We start from the raw sequence: 22,082 nt of genomic DNA, 5'->3' as shown, positions 1-22,082 counted from the left end.
AAATTCAATAAATTCACAAATCAAAGATATTGGAATCTTGCAATGTCTTTAGTAATACCAAATACCTTTTGGTTACCTAACATTAAACAATAATGAATTAATAACTCCTATATCCTCAAATCCTGTTGATTTTCTTATTGCAACATAAAAGCAGCCTTTTTATGATTAATTTGTCTGTGAAATAGAGAACACTTCGGAAGCATAAGAATAAGACTAACAGACAAGAGACACAAAGGAGCAGTAAAAAATTTCACTCAGCACAGTCTTTGTTAAGCAATAAGCCATTTGTCATTTGCCCAGCCTAACCTTTCACGCTAGTGAGGTTATTAGACGAGTGTTATCAATAGGTCTAACACCATGCCCATCCTAACAAGAAAAAATAATGATGATAAGTTGAACCACTGAGAACAAATAGAAGCCACGTAATTGCCATAGATAGTACACGACTGCAGGTAATGAATACCTCTTAACAAATATAATAAAAAGGTTTTAACCTTTTCTACACAAAACAATTTAATAGTTTGGTTGAAGAAGAGAAGATGGCTTATGACATGAAGGGGTGCCTACCAAAAAGAAACAAGGCTTCAGCTTAGTTCTATCTTTGACCAAATTCCAATTCCTTTGTTTGGTTCATTTCTTGAAATGAATGGAATCCTTCAAATTTCCTTGAATTTCCGCAAATCAGTGAATTCATCATTCCTTGGGAAGGAATTGAATTCTATCACCGCCCATCTTTCAAATTCAACTATTGTCTATTACGCCCCACCCCTAACCCCACTACCATCACACCACTATTGTCAGTGCCACTCACCCTACCCCAAGTCATCACTAACCACCATGCCACAATTGTTGTCATCACACTCGCCCACCGACATCCTTACTACTATATATGTAATACCCCAATCATCCACATTTGCATATAACATGTACTTTATATAAAATAAATATAATTTACACTACAATGGTCCCACTAGTACAAGACACTTATATACAAAATTTACAATTCAAAAATTCCAAAAGAATGTTCTTGTACTATCGCATGTATAACAACATGTATCTTCAAAATACATCAATAATCAACAGGTTGATCTTCAAAACAACAGATAAGCACAATAGGAAAATAATTATATTTTTCCCTTCCCCTTCCCCTTGCTATCCCTAGACCAGCTGAACCTGCAATGCATAATATAAAACATAAAATGAGGGTTAGACCAGGTGGTCTAGTGAGATGACCCTTTCTTTGCAATTACAAGATCACCAAAATCTGTTAAAATCATTATTGCAAATATATTTAAATATATTTCAACAAAAGTTGCAAATCTGTTTGCTACCCAAAGTATGAAAACAAACAGATACTCTGCAGCGCTCCTAGAATCCTCGACACTTACTAAGCACAAAAACCCGAAATTCCTCTAGCTCAACGGCCAGAGCTCCTCTCGCTCTATTGGAATTCTATATTGACCATATATATATCCCGATTTGCTTCCTATTCATATTGTTTGACCACCGTATTTCTTGCCTCTAAATTAGGCTAGCTTTCTTTTGTTTTCCTTTCATCATGTATTTATGTATTGCCTCGGCACCTCTTTTCAATACACTAAATATTCAATAACTTTGAGACCATCAATTTTATGATGGTATCAGAGCGGTTTAACCTAAAACACAATTCCTAGTCGGCCTTTTGTTCTACCCATGGCCAACGATAAAGAAGGGCCCTCCTCCTCAAAACAACAAAGCACCATGGATACGAACTCTCCGTTCTACATTCATGCTTCCGACTTCCCAAAACAAATGCACGTCAACGAGACCCTCACCGACAACAATTATGCCAACTAGTCACAAGCATAAACCGAGAAGACCACTGATGAATATATGCCATGGAAGCGTTGTGACGCAATGGTGAAAGGATGGCTCACAACCGCCATGGAAAAGGATATCAGGAATAGCGTCAAATACGCCAGTACAACCGTTGAACTCTGGACCGATTTACTTGAAAGATTTGGAAACGAGAGTGCACCTAGAGCATACGAATTGAAGCGGACCCTCACAACAACCCAACAAGAAGGTATGTCGGTTTCCACTTACTATACTAAGCTACGCAGTTTATGGGATGAGATGCAATCTGTTTCGTCTGTCCCTCGATATACATGTACCAGCTGCACGTGTGACATAGAGAAAAGGATGATTGATTTCAGGGAGAAGGAAAGACTGTAGGAGTTCCTTATGGGACTCGATGATAATTTTTCTGTGATTAGAACGCAGATTCTTGCAATGAGCCCAACCCCAAGTCTCAGAAATGCTTATCATCTCGTTGCTGAAGATGAACGCCAAAGAAATATTTCCACTGACAAAAGGGCACCCACCGAATCCACTGCATTCAAGACCTTCATTCCAGGCCGACAAGAAACGAGCACGTGGCAGCGCCGTGAGAAACCTTTCTCAAAAGGAAACAAATGCAGTGATGTCACTAAACATTGCAACTTATGTGGGAAAGATGGGCACAACCGGGATGGATGCTTCAAACTAATCGGATATCCCAATTGGTGGCTGGGAAAAAAGAAACGTGATGAAACCAAGCCCAAGGCAGCTTGCATTGATACTGGTTCAAGTCCTATTCCAGGTTTGATTAATGAACAATATGAGTCTTTCTTGAAACATTTTGCAGAAAGTGGGAACACAAACAAAGACAACAAGAATCTGATGGCATGCGTGACAGGTAAAACTAGTTGTGATGCTAAGTGGATAATTGATTCGGGCTCTACCGAACATAGTACACACAACACAAACATTCTTGTAAACAGGATTGAAACTCGAAATGAAACTCCGGTCGTCATTCCGAACGGAGATGCTATACCTGTTGAGGGAAAGGGATAATGTACCTTATCAGGGGGACCAAGATAAGAGGCGTTATGCACATTTCTAAATTCACGTGCAATCTCTTATCTGTCAGTCGCTTATGCCAAGATCTTCAATCGGCCATAACCTTTTTTCCCGATTTTTGTGTCATGCAGAAACTCCACACGAGGGACTTGATTGGTGCGGGTGAGTGCAGAAAGGGTCTCTACCGAATGGGGATGTTTGGAGCCGAGAAGAAAGCCTTGATGACGACTGTTGATGCTTGGCATAGAAGGTTGGCCCTTGCTTCTAGTAACAAGCTTATCCATATTGATTTTCTTAGTAACATTTCTTTCAATAAGGCATGTGACTCGTGTTCTAAAGCAAAACACACTAGACTTTCTTTTGAAAACAATGAGATTAAAACAGTTAGTTGCTTTGAATTATTACACTGTGATGTTTGGGGAAAATACCACACACCTTCGTTTTCAGGTGCAAGATATTTCTTAATGATTGTTGATGATTTTAGTAGAGCCGTATGGGTGTTTTTGCTAAAACACAAACATGAAGCAAGCAAGTGTTTAGTTAATATCCATAAAATGACAAAAACCCAATTTCGAAAATGCGTTAAAAGTATTAGGTGCACAATGGTGGTGAGTTCACGTCGAATGAAATGTTAAAATTTCATAATGAGGAAGGGATTTTGCTCGAGATGGCGTGTCCCCACACCCCGCAACAAAATGGGGTTGTGGAACGTAAACATAGACACTAACTTGAAATCGCCCGAGCAATTAGATTTGAAGCCAACTTGCCCAAAATATTTTGGGGCGAGTGTGTTCTAACGGCCTCTTACATCATTAACCGATAACCTTCATGGGTAATTGGAAACAAAACACCATACCAAATCATCTTTGAACGAAAACCGGATTATGGTTTCATAAAGGTGTTCGGGTGCTTAGTCTACTATAGAAGCACTGAGACCAGATGAGACAATTTTGAAGCGAGAGGGAGGCCCGAGGTATTTTTAGGTTACCCATCAGGGACTAAAGGATATAAAAATTTTGATCTTGAAAATAAGAAAAAATGGTCTCCAGGGACGTTAGGTTTCATGAAGATAAATTTCCTTTTGACCAATTGTCCCATGAAATAACTGAATTATTTGAACCTCATGATGAGCCCATTCATGATGAAACCACAAACAATGAAGAAGCCAATAATGTCGGGGTCTCGACTGGAACTGAAAGCCCAAGGAAGGAGGCTGACTTAAATCAAAGTGAAGACAATGAATCCCAAACAAAAATCCCAAGAGAGCAGGCTGAGTTAAACATAGATCAAAACGAGCAACAAGGCCCAAACGTCGAAACCGAAACGTTTTAATGATTATTTTGTTCAACTTCCCCCATCGGTTGACCACGCACAAGTCTCACCAAATCAAGGATCCTCCAAGATACATCCCTTAACTAACTTTGTTTCATACAAACATTTTTCTGAGACTCATAAAGCCTTCTTAGCTGCCATTGACTCCAACAATGAGCCACGACATTTCTATCATGCTGTCAAAAGTGATAAATGGAAGGAAGCCATGAAAAATGAAATATGCTATCTAGAAAATAGTGACACATGGACTCTAGAAGAACTGCCTGAAGGAAAACACGCTATTGACTCGAAATGGGTATACAAAGTGAAATACAAACCCAATGGAGGAGTCGAAAGATACAAGGCATGGTTAGTTGCAAAGGGGCCATCCACCAACTCGATGTCAACAACACTTTTCTACATGGGGATCTAAATGAAGAAGTATATATGAAGGTCCCTCAAGGCTTTGCTAAAGGAGAGACAAGAGTTTTTAGGCTAAGAAAATCCATGTACGGTTTGAAGCAAGCGTCTCGCAATTGGTATAAAAAATTCACCAATGCCCTACTCGATCTCGGCTTCAAACAATCTAAGGCCAATTATTCTCTTTTCATCTACAAACAAGAAAAGGTTTTCGTGGCAGCCCTTATTTATGTCAATGATATCGTCATGGTAGGAAACGACATGGGAAGAATACAAGAAACACAGGATGAACTCGATAAAAGATTTAGTATAAAGGACCTCGGCAATCTCAAGTATTTTCTTGGGATTGAAGTAGCCTGGACCTCGAAGTGGTTGATTCTGAGTAAAAGAAAGTACATCCTTGACATTCTAAAATATTGCGGTTTGCAAGGTTGTAAGCCAAGCCCCTTTTCTATTGAGCAGAATCTCAAGCTAGACAAATCCGAGAATGAACCAAAAGTAGATGCTAGGCAGTACCATCGAATAGTTCGGAGGTTGCTGTATTTGCAAGCCACAAGATCGGATATCACATACTCAGTTAATGTTTTGAGTCAGTTCGTTGCAGATCCAAGACAACCTCACATGAACGCGGTTCACAGAGTTCTTCGGTATCTGAAGGGCACACCGAGGCAAGGCATTCTTTTCCCTCATGAAGAAGGTTGTACTCTTACTACGTACTGTGGCTCTGACTGGCTGGGGTGCCCTTATACCAGAAAATCTCGAACATAATACTTAATTCTTCTAGGCGGGGAACCCATCTCTTGGAAGACCAAGAAACAATCGGTTGTATTCCGCTCCTCCACTGAAGCAGAATATCGATCCATGGCATCCGCCGTTAGTGAAGGGTCGAGTCACAAGAAGTTGAACCACTTCAAATTGCCACCTCCATGCAGATCGCTGATCTTCTAATGAAAGGATTAGGTACTCAACATCTCAAATTTCTACTTCACAAGTTGGGCACTAAAGATCTCCACGCTTCAACTTGAGGAGGAGTATTGGAATTCTATATTGACCATATATATCCCGATTTGCTTCCCATTCATATTGTTTGACCACCGTATTTCTTGCCTCTAAATTAGGCTAACTTCCTTTTGTTTTTTTTTCCTCCTGTATTTATGTATTGCCTCGACACCTCTTTTCAATACACAAAATATACAATAACTTTGAGACCATCAATTTTATAACGCTCTTAAGGGCCAGAGCTCTTCTTATACCAGAGTCTCTCTGTTGTCCAGAGCCTCTGCTTTTACCAACCAAAACCTTTGATCTCACAATCCAAAAATAAACAAGACTAAAATCAACCATAGGACTAGACCAACATTGTTTGGAAAGAAAAGGATAAATAAGATGTAACCAAAGCCCCTATGGTTTTTTGTTACATCTGTAAAGGATATTTTAAATAAGAGTTAAACTTATAGAATACAATAAGACTAAGAGTAAAAGATATGGCTTAGACACAGAGCTCGGACGCACAACTCTGGCACAACTTCTTCGATACAGAGCCTCTGTATAGTACATACAGAGCCTCGGGATCAAAAGATTCCCAAAAATACTTAAAAAAAATTTCACACGACTAGAGGCCCTCTGGTCCGGCTTGAAGACCAACCAAAGCCCCTCTGGGTCTCATCAAACACTTGTTCCTTTGCCCCTCTGGGTCTCATCAAAAAATTTCACACGACTAGAGGCCCTCTGGTCCGATTACAGGTGTGATAACCAAGTCTTGGTTATGCACCTAAGGTAATTATTATGTGACTATGTGATTATCTGATTATGTGATCACGTGAATATCTGATTAATTGCTAAAATTGATCATGTGGATACATGTTTACATAAAATTAATATGTGAGTATGTGTATATTTTCATGCATAAAGTGGTGGTGAGAAAAATAGACATATGTGTATGCATGAAAGTTGGTATGCATGGTTGCATACATATGGCATGTGCAAGTGTATGTATATGCATGGAGTAGGATAAAAGGAAACTTTATATGCATATTCTTGAACCGCCTTTCCTTTTTTGGAAGGGTATAAAGGGTTTTAAGTTGGGAAGGAAAGGTTTTCCTGCCATTTTGGTAAGTTGAGTGAGATTTGTGAATCGCTTGCTAATTTTAGAAGGAAGTCTAGAATCAAGAAAACAGATTCAAAGTGTTGTTTTCTCTTCTTTTAAACTCTGATCTAAGCTTTGGCCGGTGAAGATATTTGCATGATAACTTCTTGTCCGATGAGGTCTCTTATTGGACATAGCCCAGTCCGATAAGGACTCTTCACCGGACATAGAATTGTTCGGTTAGTTCTCATCGCTCTTTTTGTTGTATGAAAATTATTGTTTAAAGGGTCAAATATTGTTCAGATAAGAGTGCTCGGTGAGAAAGTAACCGGACAAGGTGTGACCGGTGTATATGATTAATCATTGCTAAATGTTGTCCGGATATGAGTTGTCCGAAAAGGGTTGTCCGGACAAGTATTGTCTGGATAGGGTTAACCGATGAAGGGCGATATTTGACCAAAACTTGTGATATTCAATAATGGTATGTCAAGATTGATGTTTAAACAGTTCTAAACTGTTTTATACCATAAAAAAGGTATTTTTGTATCTTTTAAATAAGATTTGTAAATCAAGAAAAGATACTGATGTTTTCTTTTAAGACGTGTGTAACATAAGTCTGTTTTGAAAGAAATATTGTTTTGAGAAATGTTTCTTCCAGACGTGGTGACATAAGTCTGTTCTGGTATGAAACTTTATTTTGAGAAATAGTTCCCCCAGACGTGGTGACGTAAGTCTGTTCTGGTGTGGAATCGGGTTCTTCCAGACATAGTGACACAAGTCTGTTCTAGTAAGATACCTGTCTTGAAGAGGGAATAAGGGTGACATATCAAGGAGAGATGTTTATATGAATATAAGGAAGGCATTTGTGGGTGTGATAAATATTGCAACTCTTGTTATTATCACCATAGAACGCGATAATTCTAAATCAACATTTCTTTGTGACTTGATGATTTAGAGGCATTGCTCTTATTGAAATAATAACATTAGTGTTATTGAGAAGGGGGAAATGATTTATAACCAGAGACATTAAGTGCTCATCATTTCAATTGATTTTGATGAAAATTGAAAAAGTAATTAGGAAGAACCAAGAGCTCTGGTTGGTCTCTTAAAAGAGACCAGAGAACTTGTGGTCGTATGAAAACCTTTCAAAGTGTTTTTGGGAATTTTATGAACTAGAGGCTCTTTATGTATTACATAGAGGCTCTGTATCATAGAGATGGTACGTCCGCAGTATGCATTTGAGCTCTGTGTCCTAGCTCTGTATATGAGCTCTGTCTTTTAAAAACTTAATCTTTTATATTTTTTTATATATGTCAAAATTCTTTTAATAACTTTTAGAAATGGCGTAAAGAACCAGAGGAGCTCTGGTTGCAGCTTTAATATTTCTTTCCTTAAAATCAAATATCGGTCTAAATTAGATCAGAGGCTCTGGTCTTGGATTTAGACTTAGTTATCTTGGGGTGAGAACAGAGGCTCTGGTTGATAAGAGCAGAGGCTCTGGTCGACTAGAGGGACTGGTGTATGAGAATAGCAGTATTCCTTAAAAGACAGAGGAAAAGCTATGGCTCTTAAGAGACAGAGAAGCTCTGGCCCGTTGAGCCAGATGAGTTTGTGACTTTGTGTTCTGTAAAGAGATGCAGATTTCAGGGAATGTATATGTGCTGTGAGAATCTGTTTGTTTTACAGTTTGAGTAACAAGCAGACTTGCATCCTTTTGTTGAAATTTAATTTATCTATTCGCAAAAGATGTTTTGAACACGATTTGGTGATCTTCATCCTGTAATTGCAAAGAAGATATTTTCTTACTAAACCTTTTGGTCTAACCCTCATTTTTGTATTTTGAAAATGTGCATTGCAGGAACAGCGGGATCTCGGTATATTAAGGAGAAGGGGAAAATATGAATATTTTTCTTATGTGTTTTCTGCCTTTTGAAGATCAACCTGTTGTCTGAACACTTCATAGTAATGCTAGTATATGAAGGTATATATATGGCTCTTACGTCTACGTGTTGTTGCTAAACTAAGTCGATCCATTTCCTGTTCCAAAAAAATATATGTTATTAATAAAAGTCATTCCCACAATATGAAGCAGTAATATGATGCATAAACAGTAACAAAAGACTTAATGAAAGAATAATAAAGTTATTGAAGCTCTCTAAAATTCCAACCTACTCAAGTTCAACTTTGAAGTGACTGTTTGAAATGATGGAAATCTGTTCAAGTCATCTTGTACTTAAAAGACTTAATGATGAAGAAGTTAAATCAGAAAAAGATTTTGCCTAAATATGCTTACATGCCTTATGAGTTCTCTGTGAATATGACAAGATTCTAGTGATCGTTCAGTTTGAAAAAGTTAAGGGTCAGATCTCTAGTTCTTCACAAATAGAGATCCAAGTTCCTGAACCTAGCCAACCAGTTGTTGAATCAGAAGAAGATTTGAAGTGGATTTAGAGGATCTATTTCTTGAAGACTAGGCTAAGTTTATATTTAAAAGAGCTTATGAATCATCTATGATGACTTATATGGATATTCTTCTGGGTGCATTAGTTCAGTTTAAGGAGATGAATGTTGACTTTTTGAGAACTAGAGCTAAACCTAAGAGAGATGTTCATTTCAATCTCAAAATTACATGGCTGAATGAAATAAGATTAAAATATTCAGAAAAAGTTATGCTTTCTTAGAATTTGTGGTTATCCGGGAAGATGGGAACGTATACTAAGATGAATCAACACTTGAGCAAAAATTCAAAAACTCAAAAATTAACTACCTCAAAACTTGATAAAAACACTCAAAAACTGAACCAAAAACTCAAAACTATGTCAAACACTCGACCAAAAACTCAAAACTGTGTCAAAAGTTGTTATGCTTCATGAGATTATAAACTATGTACAGGCATTGCAAAGGCAAGTATTGATTTAATAAATCATATGTAGAAATCGAAGTAAGAACTAATCGATCGATGATGAAAATTGTATGCAGAAATCGTACCTGTCTTCGATAAGCAGAAATCGTACCAGTCTGGGAGGCCTAAGCAGTAAATCAATCGATGATGAAGATGAAACAAGTTGTCGATTTTCTTGGAAGCATTCGATGAGAATGAAAAAAGGAACGGCTAGGATCATGAAGGTATTTTTGTCATTTACACATTTTTAGATGTGATGGATTTTAATCCATCACTTTTATGAAGGAATAGAAAATCCTTAAATGACAGAATGTTTGGAAATCCATTCCATTCCATGGGTAACCAAAGGTTGGAGTGGGATTTGGTCAACGGAATTTGATCATTCCAATTCCATCAGATTACGGCAGATTCCAACGAACCAAACGCCCCCTAGAGATTTTGATCAATTCAATGCACAAAACTTATGCCAAACCAAGTCTTATACCAAACTCTAGAAACTAGTAAAAAGTAAAATAAAGAACAAAAAGACTCAATGAGATAAACTAAACAAAGTAAAAAGATGAAAAAGTGATGTAAATAAAGTTAATTAATTAACTTTATCAATAAGCTATTAAGCTCATTAAGTCAAAAGTAAATAGCCCCTAACCTGTCTCCTTACAACAGTAGATAAAGTATTGTTGCCCCTTTTACAACCCATTTCCCCTTCTTCTCAATATGTGGGGGATCATCCCTCCCCAACTTAACATATATTCCAACCCCATTTGATTTATCACCTTCATGAGACATCGTTGAAATATCAGCAACCTTGTCTATCTTTATGCCATGCCCAAGGAGGAATATGGTAGATCTGGCAATGAATTAATGACCTTTTGCTTCAAATCATTGCCAACCGATTTGTCAATCTCAACGAGATAATTGTGCACATCAGGGCAATTGAAAAATTGGGTTGGAGTTTCAAAATCATCATTCCACCATGGTCGTTGAGTAGCCATTGGAGTCATCTCATTGGTAGTTAGGCACCCACATGATCGTTACTACATTTCGGCACCTTACACCTATGCCTTACATATGTTCTACTCATGTCTTTATTAAAAACACCTTCCCAATGTCTGACGACATGTCCTCACCAAAACACCTTTCTCAATGTTAGCGAACATATTTTGATTACCACATAAAACAATTAATTTTGATCTCCATGTATTAAGATCCTCTTTGTTGGGACATAAAAAGGAAGTTCTTGATGCATGCATCATAAAAATGTTGCACTTAAATTGCTTCATTTCCCCAAACTTGAACTCAAATAAGTGGATGAACATCTGTAAATGCACATGTGAATTAATAAAGAAATAAATTATATTCAATTTATCCATATGCACATGACAATTTACAATAAGCATATTATCCCATAATCTGTATCCACATCTGAATTCGGTTTTGCTTGTATTCACTCCTAGTTAAACAGGCCATCCATTGGATAATCCGATCACGAATAAAGATATTGTCCACAATATTTGTTTATACATCCTATATGCACATAAACATTTTCAAATCGATGATAGAAAGGATTAAGTTGGATTTCTTGAAAATCATATGGCAACTTAAGACAGATAAGAACGCACAAATGACAATGATTGCCTACCGCGATGATTATGGTTGGGAATTAGGAGTTGGAATTGATAGTTTTTTAATACAGAAACTACCCATAATGTAGCATTATGGCATATATTAAAATCCTCAACATCCAATTATTTACAAAACCGCCCTTACAATATGACCATTAGATCTATTAATCCAACTAATACGAACTTGTTCCTCGGTCTTTCATTTTTTAGAGATTTTCCTTGAATCTCTCTCATCCTCTCTTTATACATACATACATACAAACGTACGTATGTACATACATACATGCATACATGCATACATACATACATGCATGTACGTACGTACGTATGTACATACATACATGCATACATGCATGCATACATACATACATGCATACATACATACATATATACATACATACATACATACATACATACATACACATACACACACATACACACACACACATACATACATACATACATACATACATACATACATACATACATACATACATACATACATACATACATACATACATACATACATACANATACATACATACATACATACATACATACATACATACATACATACATACATACATACATACATACATACATACATACATACATACATACATACATACATGGTGGTTATTCTACAACCTTTGATATTCATACAACTAATACAACCCTCATCTCATCCATCCAAATTTTAATCTATGGTCAAGATGCATTTGATGGCAAAAATGTAATAAAATTTAAAAACTCATTCACGCGCCTGATAAGTGAGGGAAATTAAGGGTAAATTTGGAATTGGGAACTTCATTCTATTCTAAGCATTGATTATATGAAATTACGTCTGCGATAATTACTCTGCAATTAGAGAGATTCATTGAAGGAAATCGATTTCGTAGAAGAACACATGGCAGACGATATTCATCCGGGTATAGTCATTGCAGAAATAGATGTAAGAAATTTGTTAACTGCATTTCGTATAATGTATTTATATAACCCTAAGTTGTGACATCTCTATGAATCAGTCCGGAAAAGGAGTGAACGAATCATGATAAAGAATTCTTTCTCTAAGTTCAAGAATACTGCTGCAAATCCAGTTGTTCTAGATGAAGAAGACCTTGATTATCTTGTAGTGAACCCCCAAACAGTTCAAACTAATGAGCGTATCATTCCGGTCCAAGAACAAGTGATTCAACACATGTCAAGGGTTAGTAAATTGGAACCTTTATTGTTACGTTAATGATTACTACTCCAATTTCCTGACATAATGAATTTATATGTGAATATGGAATGAAGTTGGTTTCATATAAACCTATTGAATATTCCTGCATTGTATATCACTTTTATCGAATCTTAAACATTAGCTTCAGATATTTGCCATTGCCAAATTTTTCTTGAACTCTAATATACTTGTTTCTCTACTTATTAAATATATGAGATTATGTTTTAGTTGGAAACTGGTCAAAACAATTATGCTCCTTTGATTATAATACTGTGAATCTTGGATTCTTTTTCTTTAGAAAAGAGGAATGAGTTGAAAATGAGGCCGACAATTGCAAAAGAACTCAAAAGAATGGTACCTTAGCCAAAGGAGCCAAGTAGATAATGGTGCAGCTTGGATTGGATATAATATCCATGCTTGGCTTGTATGTGGTCTCATTTACTCCTACAACAAACACAGGTGCATCAGCTGATGGAGCTGAGATCACCACCTCTTGGCGCCACCCTGCATATTAAAGCCAACAAAAATGAACATAAGGGTGCATAAATGCCTCCTTAAAACTTTAAGTTAACTAAAATCCATGGTTTATCTTCTTGTTTGTAGAAGCCTTATCAAGTGTTGTAAAAACCCCAGAAGATTCTACAACATAGTCGGCTCCAAAATCACCCTAATGAATCGTTAGTATAATCAAAACCACAAGGGTTTTGAATATTTTTATTTCACACTCTGGTTGCATCATTAAACACTGTGAATGAATCTTGTTGCATTGCAAATATTTTTATTTCACAATCTGGCTGCATCATTAAACACTCTGGTTGCATCTTTAAACTATTAGGTGTATCAATAGTTGTTCGGATTCTTTACTATACATTTGTGATTTCAGCATTAGTACATTTAAGCAAAAGGTTGATTACCGACAACACCAACCTGCCCTACACAAAACCTCTCCCTAGGAACCACAAGTCAGGAGCCGTTTCAAAGATGACTCAGGTGTTGAGGCTAGCGATGGGGGTCAATCCACCCTCCTGCAGGATTCAAACTTAACCTTGTTGTGTATTTGAGCAAAATTACTCCGCCCCTTTACCAACTGACCTACACGCCTGAGGGATCGACATTAGTACATTTATTGGTGGGAAGTACCCATATGATAAACAAAGAACGATGTAGTAAATAGAAAAGATAAGAAAGCTACCGCCTAACTGTAGTAACAGGATCATGTATTTAACAAGATTAATGTTGTCAATCAGAAGATGCGACTAAGAGAACAAAGTTGTTTCATCATAGCTTGAAATATAATTCATTAGTGGATTCGTTGTTGTTCACTCACCAGCATAACATGTGTTGATGTGGAAGCACATGTGAGATGAAGTTAGGCTCAATACTTAATGTTATATGTTGTAGATGTACACAATGCAATTTTTGAACTTTCAAGGGGCATGTGAGTGACATCTTCAGCTATCATCCACAAAGTTTCCTTTCAATCTAGGATTCCCATGGTACTCTTGCAATCCATCTCTCTATCCCTCATTTATATACAGTTTAATTTTCATTTGATTGCCCTCTCACATGTATGATGATTCTTACTTTTAGTGAAATTTAGCATAAAGTCCTTTAAAGTGCCAAAAATACATGTTGAGATGCTAGATACATCAACAGTAGGTTCTTTGAAGGTATATTCTCTCAGCAAAGTTACCTTCTAATATAACCATCCTGAATTTTCAAGATCAAGAACCCTTTATTTATGGCCACTACACTGGGACTTAAACCAGATGTTATGATAAGCCTAGGTATTATCCTATATTCCTTATTGTATATATTCAAACTTATTCTCTTCGGTTTCTTATTGTGCTTTGTGATACAAATACTTTTCCACAGAGGACAGTTATGCAGCTCTGTCACATCTATTCTAGTAGGTGAAACAATGCAATCCAGTTGTAATGGCAGTCGGTAAAATAAAACTATTGATTTTAATTTGGAGTTAAATGTGGCATTGGGAGATAATTGCTTTTTAACAACCCCTTGGAGTTAATTACTAAAATTAAAACATGTAAGACTACGCAGACATTGACCTGGTTGATTGCAATTGGATTAAGGAAATCCATAACCTAATGAATTATGTGGTCAAATGATGAATTGTAATAGTAAACCATTGTGCAGCTCTTTCATATCTATTTAGAAAAAGAAAAGATTCTAATTGTCATTACATGAATCATCTTTCACTGCTGACTTCATATGAATTTGAAAGAAGGTTCATGGTCTTGCCTCGGTCCAATCAGACATGTGTGCATCCGGATTCATCATTTTTAAAGCCTAGATAATGATATACTGCATTTAGAAGTTGAAGCATAGCCACTAATCTCTTAAGAAGGTATTAGATGGGAGTTGAAATAAAAAGAAGTCAAAGATTAACATGGAAGTAAATGTCATTGCTACTTGCTCGTCGGTTTATTCAATCTTAGATTTCAACACAAAAATAGAACTCGGCCCAAGTATACACCTCGAACTACTGTCGTCTCGTAACAAGTAATAATGGTATAAGTATCAGATATCGTTCCCACAGAGATAGCTTGTAAAGTTCTTCAAAAGTCCAGTTTATAAAAACTAGTTTCAGATGACGAAACGAGGGATTTGATTTATATAAAATTGGGAGGTTTGATTAACAATTAAGGAAAAAATCAGTTTTAAGAAGAAGCACATGGTGCAACAATTGATTAAGACATTAAACAAATGATTAAGCAAAAAGGTGACATAACATTCCCATCATAATTATCTAAAATCAATAAATGATTTTATATAACTACGACAGTATCAACTATCGTGTCAGACGGCCTCCCAAGAGCACACACCGGTCAACGTGCTATCGATACGATATCATTTATGCTAGACATCGTGAATCCTAGCACAACACAGTGTTACCATCCTACACCGTAGGAGTATAGCATTTGTCAGACACTAAAGATATTTATAACCTTCTCCTATTACCTCAGGTTTTGAAAGTCAATACATTTTTATACACAAAATTAGTTGTCAATTAATTTTAATATAATCATCAAATGAAATATTAAGCACCTGAAATAAATAGTAGACTATAATGCTAATAAGACACCTTTGTACTTTCACATCGATTTTGGTCTTAATTTCCCGTTACACCCCAAGCTATGGCGTTAGCCCATCATCGCTCAGTTTCTTCTCTCGAAGGATGTAAGGACTGAAAAATAAATAACTGATACGGAAAAGTAAATTGTAGAAAGTAAATTGCAGAAAGTAAATTACAAGAAATAGAAATACTGAAATTTAAAGTACTGGAAATTAAATGACAGAAATATAAATGACTGAAAGTAAATTGCTGAAAATTAAATGACGGAAAAGTAAATTGCAGTAAAATAAATGCAGAAATGTAAAAGACTGAAATATAAAAGACTGAAATGTAAAGAACTGAAATGTAAAGGACTGAAATTAAATTATTAATAACTGAATATTATTAAATAACATTCATCTAGGTAATGATGTCAAACAAGTACATGATGAGATGGAGAAGTGACTAATGAAAGCCTTGAAAAAAGGGAAGTTTGACTTTGAGGAAACTTGCAAGACAAGTAACAAAACTTGCAAAACAAGTTTCGTTACTAAGTCTGAAAAGGTTACTTGCAAACTCTTAAAAATAGATTATTTAGTCTACGTAAATTAGTCGTGAGCCACAAAGGATGAAATCCAATGTATAGCAACAACGATCGACTAATTCGTAACTTGCAACGAAAGTCAGAAAACGTAACGTAACTTGGGAATAAAAGCAAAAATGAGATGAAGATTAAATACGAGCACTTGAATTAAACTTGAGAACGAAATCACACTTCACAAAAGTCGGTTCTTGGTTGGAGGCAAGAAAACCGAAAGCTTGAAACCAAAAACAATAATCTAGAGAGCAAATGTTTATAACTCAAATATTTGAGAATAAACAAATAAGAAGTTAAGTAAAAGTGTGAAAAACAAAAGCCTTAAGCCTCTATTTATAGGCTAAGGGAGTTTGTACAATGGGAGCCACCTAATAAGACAAAAGGCTCTTCAAAAATGGGCTTGGATATTGCCAAACCATAAGCTAGCCTACATTTCTATTGTTATACTAGATTCAACAGATAGTTTGGAACTTTGAATTGGGTTTTTCAATTGGTTTTTTCTTTTCAATACATGTCTTTTACCTCATCTCACTTTTTCACTCCATAGCACAATTTTACTGCTTTGCATCTCATATTGAGGTATTTTGGACACTTTGGTCCTTTTCAAACATTCTRGTGTACTTTGACACTCTTTTGTATGCACAAGACATGGAACTATGTTCCTTTGTTTGTCTTTTGGTCTTGATGCAAACTTAAGTTTGGCTAAGGGAAACAATGTCCTCATTGTGAGTGTAACAAGGCTACAAATTGGCCAAATTGAAATGAAAGCCCAATTGAATCAAGTAAAAGCTTTGGAAATGCTTGGCTAGTTCTAAAGGCTCAATTTAAGACAAAGATGGTTTAAGCTTTGGATTATTGTGGCTATGGCATCAAGTTCAAACATTTATACAACAAATTCATCATTTATTCTATTTTTGGTTCATAAATGGCAAAAAAAAAATGCTACTTAAAATCAGTGCCCAAAATCCAAAATTGAAACAAAAAAGCAAAGATGATTAGTCACAAGTGTGACTTGATCATTTTAAAAATAAAATGACTCAAAGCTAAGCACAATTGAAATAGAAAAGCAAAGATAATCAAGCATAAGCATGGTATGATCATCTTAAATGAAAACGACACAAAAACATATAAGAGAGGGACTATCTCTTATGACCACAACAATGCTGACATTGACATATTTTAAAACAACAAATAAAGAAACACAAGTTAAACATAAAAACACAGAGTATGGTAAGAAGGCAGAACCTGTCCTACTCAGATTGAGTAGGAGAGTTAGAATACGGTTGTAGGACTGAGGTTGGGATATCTCATAGTTGGAGCAGCTTGTTAGAATATTTCTCTCTCCACTTATGCTTCAATCCTTTCCTCTATATGTCCTTTACTCTTTTCTCATGAGTTGAAGATTTAATGGAACAAATATGGGAACATTCGTCACTCCCATCAGGGTACCTAAGGGAATTAAAAATATTAAAAGTCACTTTTTGATTTTGGACTCTTATGGTTAACTCTCCCTTCTGTACATCTATCAGGGTTCTTCCAGTAGCTAGGAAAGGTCTTCCTAAGATAGTGGGAATGTCCTTGTCAGCTTTAAAGTCTAGGATGATAAAATCAGCTGGGAAAATAAACTTATCAACCTGAACTAGGACATCCTCAATTTTTTCTTTAGGATAGGCTATGAACTTATTAGCTAATTGTAGAGTCACAGTTGTAGGTCTAGCTTCACCTATGCCTAGGGTATTGAAGACAGATAAAGGCATCAGGTTTATACTAGCACCTAAGTCACATAGAGCTTTTCCTATCTCTTTTCCTCCAATTGAACAAGGGATTGTAAAATTTCCAAGATCTTTCAACTTAGAAGGGATTTTACTGGACAACAAAACACTACACCCTTCAGTCAGAGCTACTGTCTCATACTCAGTCAACTTTTTCTTTTTACTCAAAATGTCTTTTTGAAACTTTACATAACTTGGCATCTGCTCAACAGCCTCCACCAAAGGTATGTTTATATGTAACTGTTTAAAAACATCAAGAAATTTTCTAAATTGTAATTTTTCCTTTTGATTCCTTAACCTTTGGGGATAAGGAATATAAGAAGTGACTGCAGTAGGAGTAGTCTTTTGAAGAGTAAGTGCTGAAATGGTGTTCAAAGGTGGTTCTATAATGGATTCTAATTCAGTTCTACAAGGGATTATAGGACTGGTCTCGACAACTATTGTGGGACTGCCACCAGATTATGACACATCCATTACAATATTCTCTTTGGGAGTCTGGATTGTCTTGGGTTCATCAGGAAATAACAACAGAACTTCTGATCTTTCTAGAATGGTTGTGATATCAATGGGCTTAACTATGGGTTGAGGCTCACTAGTACTCTCTGAATGGTTCACATGAATGGTAGTCACAAAATCTGGTACAGAGGTAACAGAATCTTGTACTACACTTTTCTTTTCAATCTCTGCTTTACTTGGTTCTTTTTGTTTTTTTTGGGGATTTTCTATTAAAGTCTTATTACTCCTCAATGTCACAACCTTGACATGCTCTTTTCCTTCTCTCTAAGGTGTCTCTGTATCACTGGATAGAAAACCTATCGGTCTTTGTCTCATTTCCAAAGCTACTTGTCCAACCTATTTTTAAAGGTTTCTGATTGAAGTCTGAGTTTGGGTTATGAACCCTTTCATCATTGCTTCCAAAGAAGTAGATGAATCAACAGGCTGATGTGTTGTATCTTGGAAAGAGGGTTGATGACTTTGTTGTTGAAAACTTGTTTGCTTGTTGAAAATCGGCTGGGTAGGGTGTTGTTGGTAAAAAATGGGTTGGTGATTGTAGGAATCACTTTGATGTTGTTGTTGGAAACCAACAGGTTTATTCAAGGTTGGAGCATTCTAGAAAAAACTTAGGTGTTGTTGCCACCCTGCATTATAAGCTTGTGAATCAGAACAACCCCTGTTTTGATTTTCAAAAAAATTAACTGACTCTGGGTTAGATGCACATTGATCAAATGGATGATCTCCTCCACATAACATACATGCTATAGAATTGACAGTAGGATACGATGTTGCATCAACAGTTCGCACATCTGGGCTAACATTCATATTCTCAATCATGTCAGTTATAGATGTGAGTTGTGTTGTAAATGCATTATATGCATCTGTTTCATGTATCCCAACTGTATTATTTTGTATTAATGCATGTGGATCAGCCCAATATCCATTATTATTTTTTTCTCAAGCATGTCATACCCATCATTATAAGTACAAGTTGTGAAAGCTCCTCCTACGGTAGCATCAAGCATTTGCTTAACAACAGTTGTTAACCATTGTAAAACGTCTCTAGCTGGATACAGTAAGGAATGCCATGGTAAGGGCATTTTCTCAACAACTCTTTGTACCTTTCCCAAGCATCAGGTGTTGCTTCATTATCCATTTGCCTAAACAAACATATTTCATTTATGGATTCAGCGTTCCTATTGGGAGGAAAATATTTTCTCAAAAATTTCTTTACAAGGTCATTTAAAGAGATTAAGGAATTTGGTTGCCATAATTTTGCTCTAACCCTAAGAGAAAATGGAAACAACTTCAGCCTTAAGGCATCATCAGACACTCCAGGGATAAGAAAACAATAAGTTATTACTATTAAAGATTGTAAGTGTAAATGAGGGTCTTCAGATGGCAAACCACTGAACTGGCCATTAGTCTGCAACATCTGAAACATGACAGGTGTGAGCTCAAAGTGAGTTGCCTTAATTTGTGGCCTTAGTATTCCTGAATTTAAATGACTAAAAACAGGAATAGCATAGTCCATGATTCCTTTATCCCGAGAATCAACAATATGTATGATGTTCTCCATAATAGTAACAGGTGGTAGAAAAATCAGCTTTTACAAACTTTACTTTAAAAGAAAAACTTTAGCGTGTTATCCTCGGCAGCGGTGCCAAAAACTTGCTCGTCGGTTTATTCAACCTTAGATTTCAACACAAAAATAGAACTCGACGCAAGTATACACCTCGAACTACTGTCGTCTCGTAACAAGTAATAATGGTATAAGTACCAGATATCGTTCCCACAGAGATAGCTTGTAAAGTTCTTCAAAAGTCCAGTTTATAAAAAACTAGTTTCAGATGGCGAAACGAGGGATTTGATTTATCTAAAATTGGGAGGTTTGATTAACAACTAAGGAAAATATCAGTCTTAAGAAGAAGCACATGTTGCAACAATTGATTAAGACATTAAACAAATGATTCAGCAAAAAGGTGACATAGCATTCCTATCATAATTATCTAAAATCAATAAATGATTTTATATAACTACGACAGTATCAACTATCGGGTCAGACGGCCTCCCAAGAGCACACACCGATCAACGTGCTATCGATACGATATCATTTATGTTAGACGTCGTGAATCCTAGCACAACACAGTGTTACCATCCTACACCGTAGGAGTATAGCATTTGTCAGACACTAAAGTTATTTATAGCCTTCTCCTATTATCTCAGGTTTTGAAAGTCAATACATTTTTATACACAAAATTAGTTGTCAATTAATTTTAATGTAATCATCAAATAAAATATTAAGCACCTGAAATAAATAGTAGACTATAATGCTAATAAGACACCTTTGTACTTTCACATCGGATTTGGTCTTAATTTCCCGTTACACCTCAAGCTAAGGCGTTAGCCCATCATCGCTCGGTTTTTTCTGTCGAATGATGTAAGGACTGAAAAATAAATAACTGATACGGAAAAGTAAATTGTAGAAACTAATTGCAGAAAGTAAATTGCAGAAAGTAAATTACAAGAAATGGAAATACTGGAATTTAAAGTACTGGAAATTAAATGACAGAAATATAAATGGCTGAAAGTAAATTGCTGGAAATTAAATGACGGAAAAGTAAATTGCAGTAAAGTAAAATGCAGAAATGTAAAAGACTGAAATATAAAAGACTGAAATGTAAAAGACTGAAATTAAATTATTAATAACTAAATATTATTAAATAACATTAATCTAGGTAATGATGTAAAACAAGTACATGATGAGATGGAGAAGTGACTAATGAAAGCCTTAAAAAAAGGGAAGTTTGACTTTGAGGAAACTTGCAAGGCAAGTAACAAAACTTGCAAAACAAGTTTCGTTACTAAGTCTGAAAAGGTTACTTGCAAACTCTTAAAAACAAATTATTTAGTCTACGTAAATTAGTCGTGAGCCACAAAGGATGAAATCCAATGTAAAGCAACAACGATCGACTAATTCGTAACTTGCAACGAAAGTCAGAAAATGTAACGTAACTTGGGAATAAAAGCAGAAATGAGATGAAGATTAAATACGAGCACTTGAATTAAACTTGAGAACGAAATCACACTTCACAAAAGTCGGTTCTTGGTTGGAGGCAAGAAAACCGAAAGCTTGAAACCAAAAACAATAATCTAGAGAGCAAATGTTTATAACTCAAATATTTGAGAATAAACAAATAAGAAGTTAAGTAAAAGTGTGAAAAACAAAAGCCTTAAGCCTCTATTTATAGGCTAAGGGAGTTTATACAATGAGAGCCACCTAATAAGACAAAAGGCTCTTAAAAATGGGTTTGACCGGGCCTAAGGTCGTTGACCACGCATCTACTAAGGAGCAGCCCAAGAATTTTCGGCCCAGGCAAAGGTGCAGTTCACGGACAAGTACTACAGGATTCTGCCACTCCTGCTCTTACAGGACTGCTGTAGGATTTGGCCCAAAAATCATCAAAACCTGCATAAATAGAGAATTAACATTAGATATGTTATATTACCACAAATATATGAAAATGACATAAAAAGACTCAACTAAGACACTAATGGGCAAATAAAACAAAGGAAAATGGTTAAGAAAATGATGTAATAAAGTTAATAAATTAACACTTATCACTGCTACTGCTAAAAAAATATCTTAGACCACCCACATGGGGGTTTCAAATCCACTTGCAAATCCTATTTTGTCA

The 22,082-nt window shown here is 35.9% G+C and overlaps 1 protein-coding gene and 1 non-coding gene across 2 annotated transcripts; one reads left to right on the top strand and one right to left on the bottom strand.

Moving 5' to 3' along the window:
• Positions 1–12,786: 12,786 nt before the first annotated feature.
• Positions 12,787–19,963, bottom strand: LOC112526396 (glyceraldehyde-3-phosphate dehydrogenase, testis-specific-like). The gene is made up of 3 exons (XM_025136683.1): positions 19,792–19,963; positions 19,143–19,283; positions 12,787–12,947 (listed from the first exon to the last, which is right to left on the bottom strand). The coding sequence occupies exons 1-3, from the start codon at positions 19,961–19,963 to the stop codon at positions 12,787–12,789; spliced, it is 474 nt and encodes a 157-aa protein (XP_024992451.1).
• LOC112527074 lies at positions 19,467–19,572 on the top strand. The gene has a single exon (XR_003070694.1). It is a non-coding gene; the product is annotated as a small nucleolar RNA R71 (small nucleolar RNA).
• Positions 19,964–22,082: the final 2,119 nt, after the last annotated feature.

This window comes from Cynara cardunculus (genome assembly GCF_001531365.2).
Source record: "Cynara cardunculus var. scolymus isolate 2C chromosome LG 14, CcrdV1, whole genome shotgun sequence".
NCBI classification, from domain to species: domain Eukaryota; kingdom Viridiplantae; phylum Streptophyta; class Magnoliopsida; order Asterales; family Asteraceae; genus Cynara; species Cynara cardunculus.
Note: the sequence above shows the minus strand (reverse complement) of the source record. Positions and strands in the feature narration are given on the sequence as shown.

What these genes read in the sequence shown, in the direction of transcription:
- LOC112526396 (XM_025136683.1), bottom strand. Translation starts at nt 19,963, where the DNA reads ATGGAGAACATCATACATATTGTTGATTCTCGGGATAAAGGAATCATG. An exon ending in GACTAATGGCCAGTTCAGTG is followed by an intron (nt 19,284 to 19,791) that starts GTTTGCCATCTG and finishes AAAATAATACAG; the next exon opens with TTGGGATACATGAAACAGAT. An exon ending in TACTGTCAATTCTATAGCAT is followed by an intron (nt 12,948 to 19,142) that starts GTATGTTATGTG and finishes TTTAATATGCAG; the next exon opens with GGTGGCGCCAAGAGGTGGTG.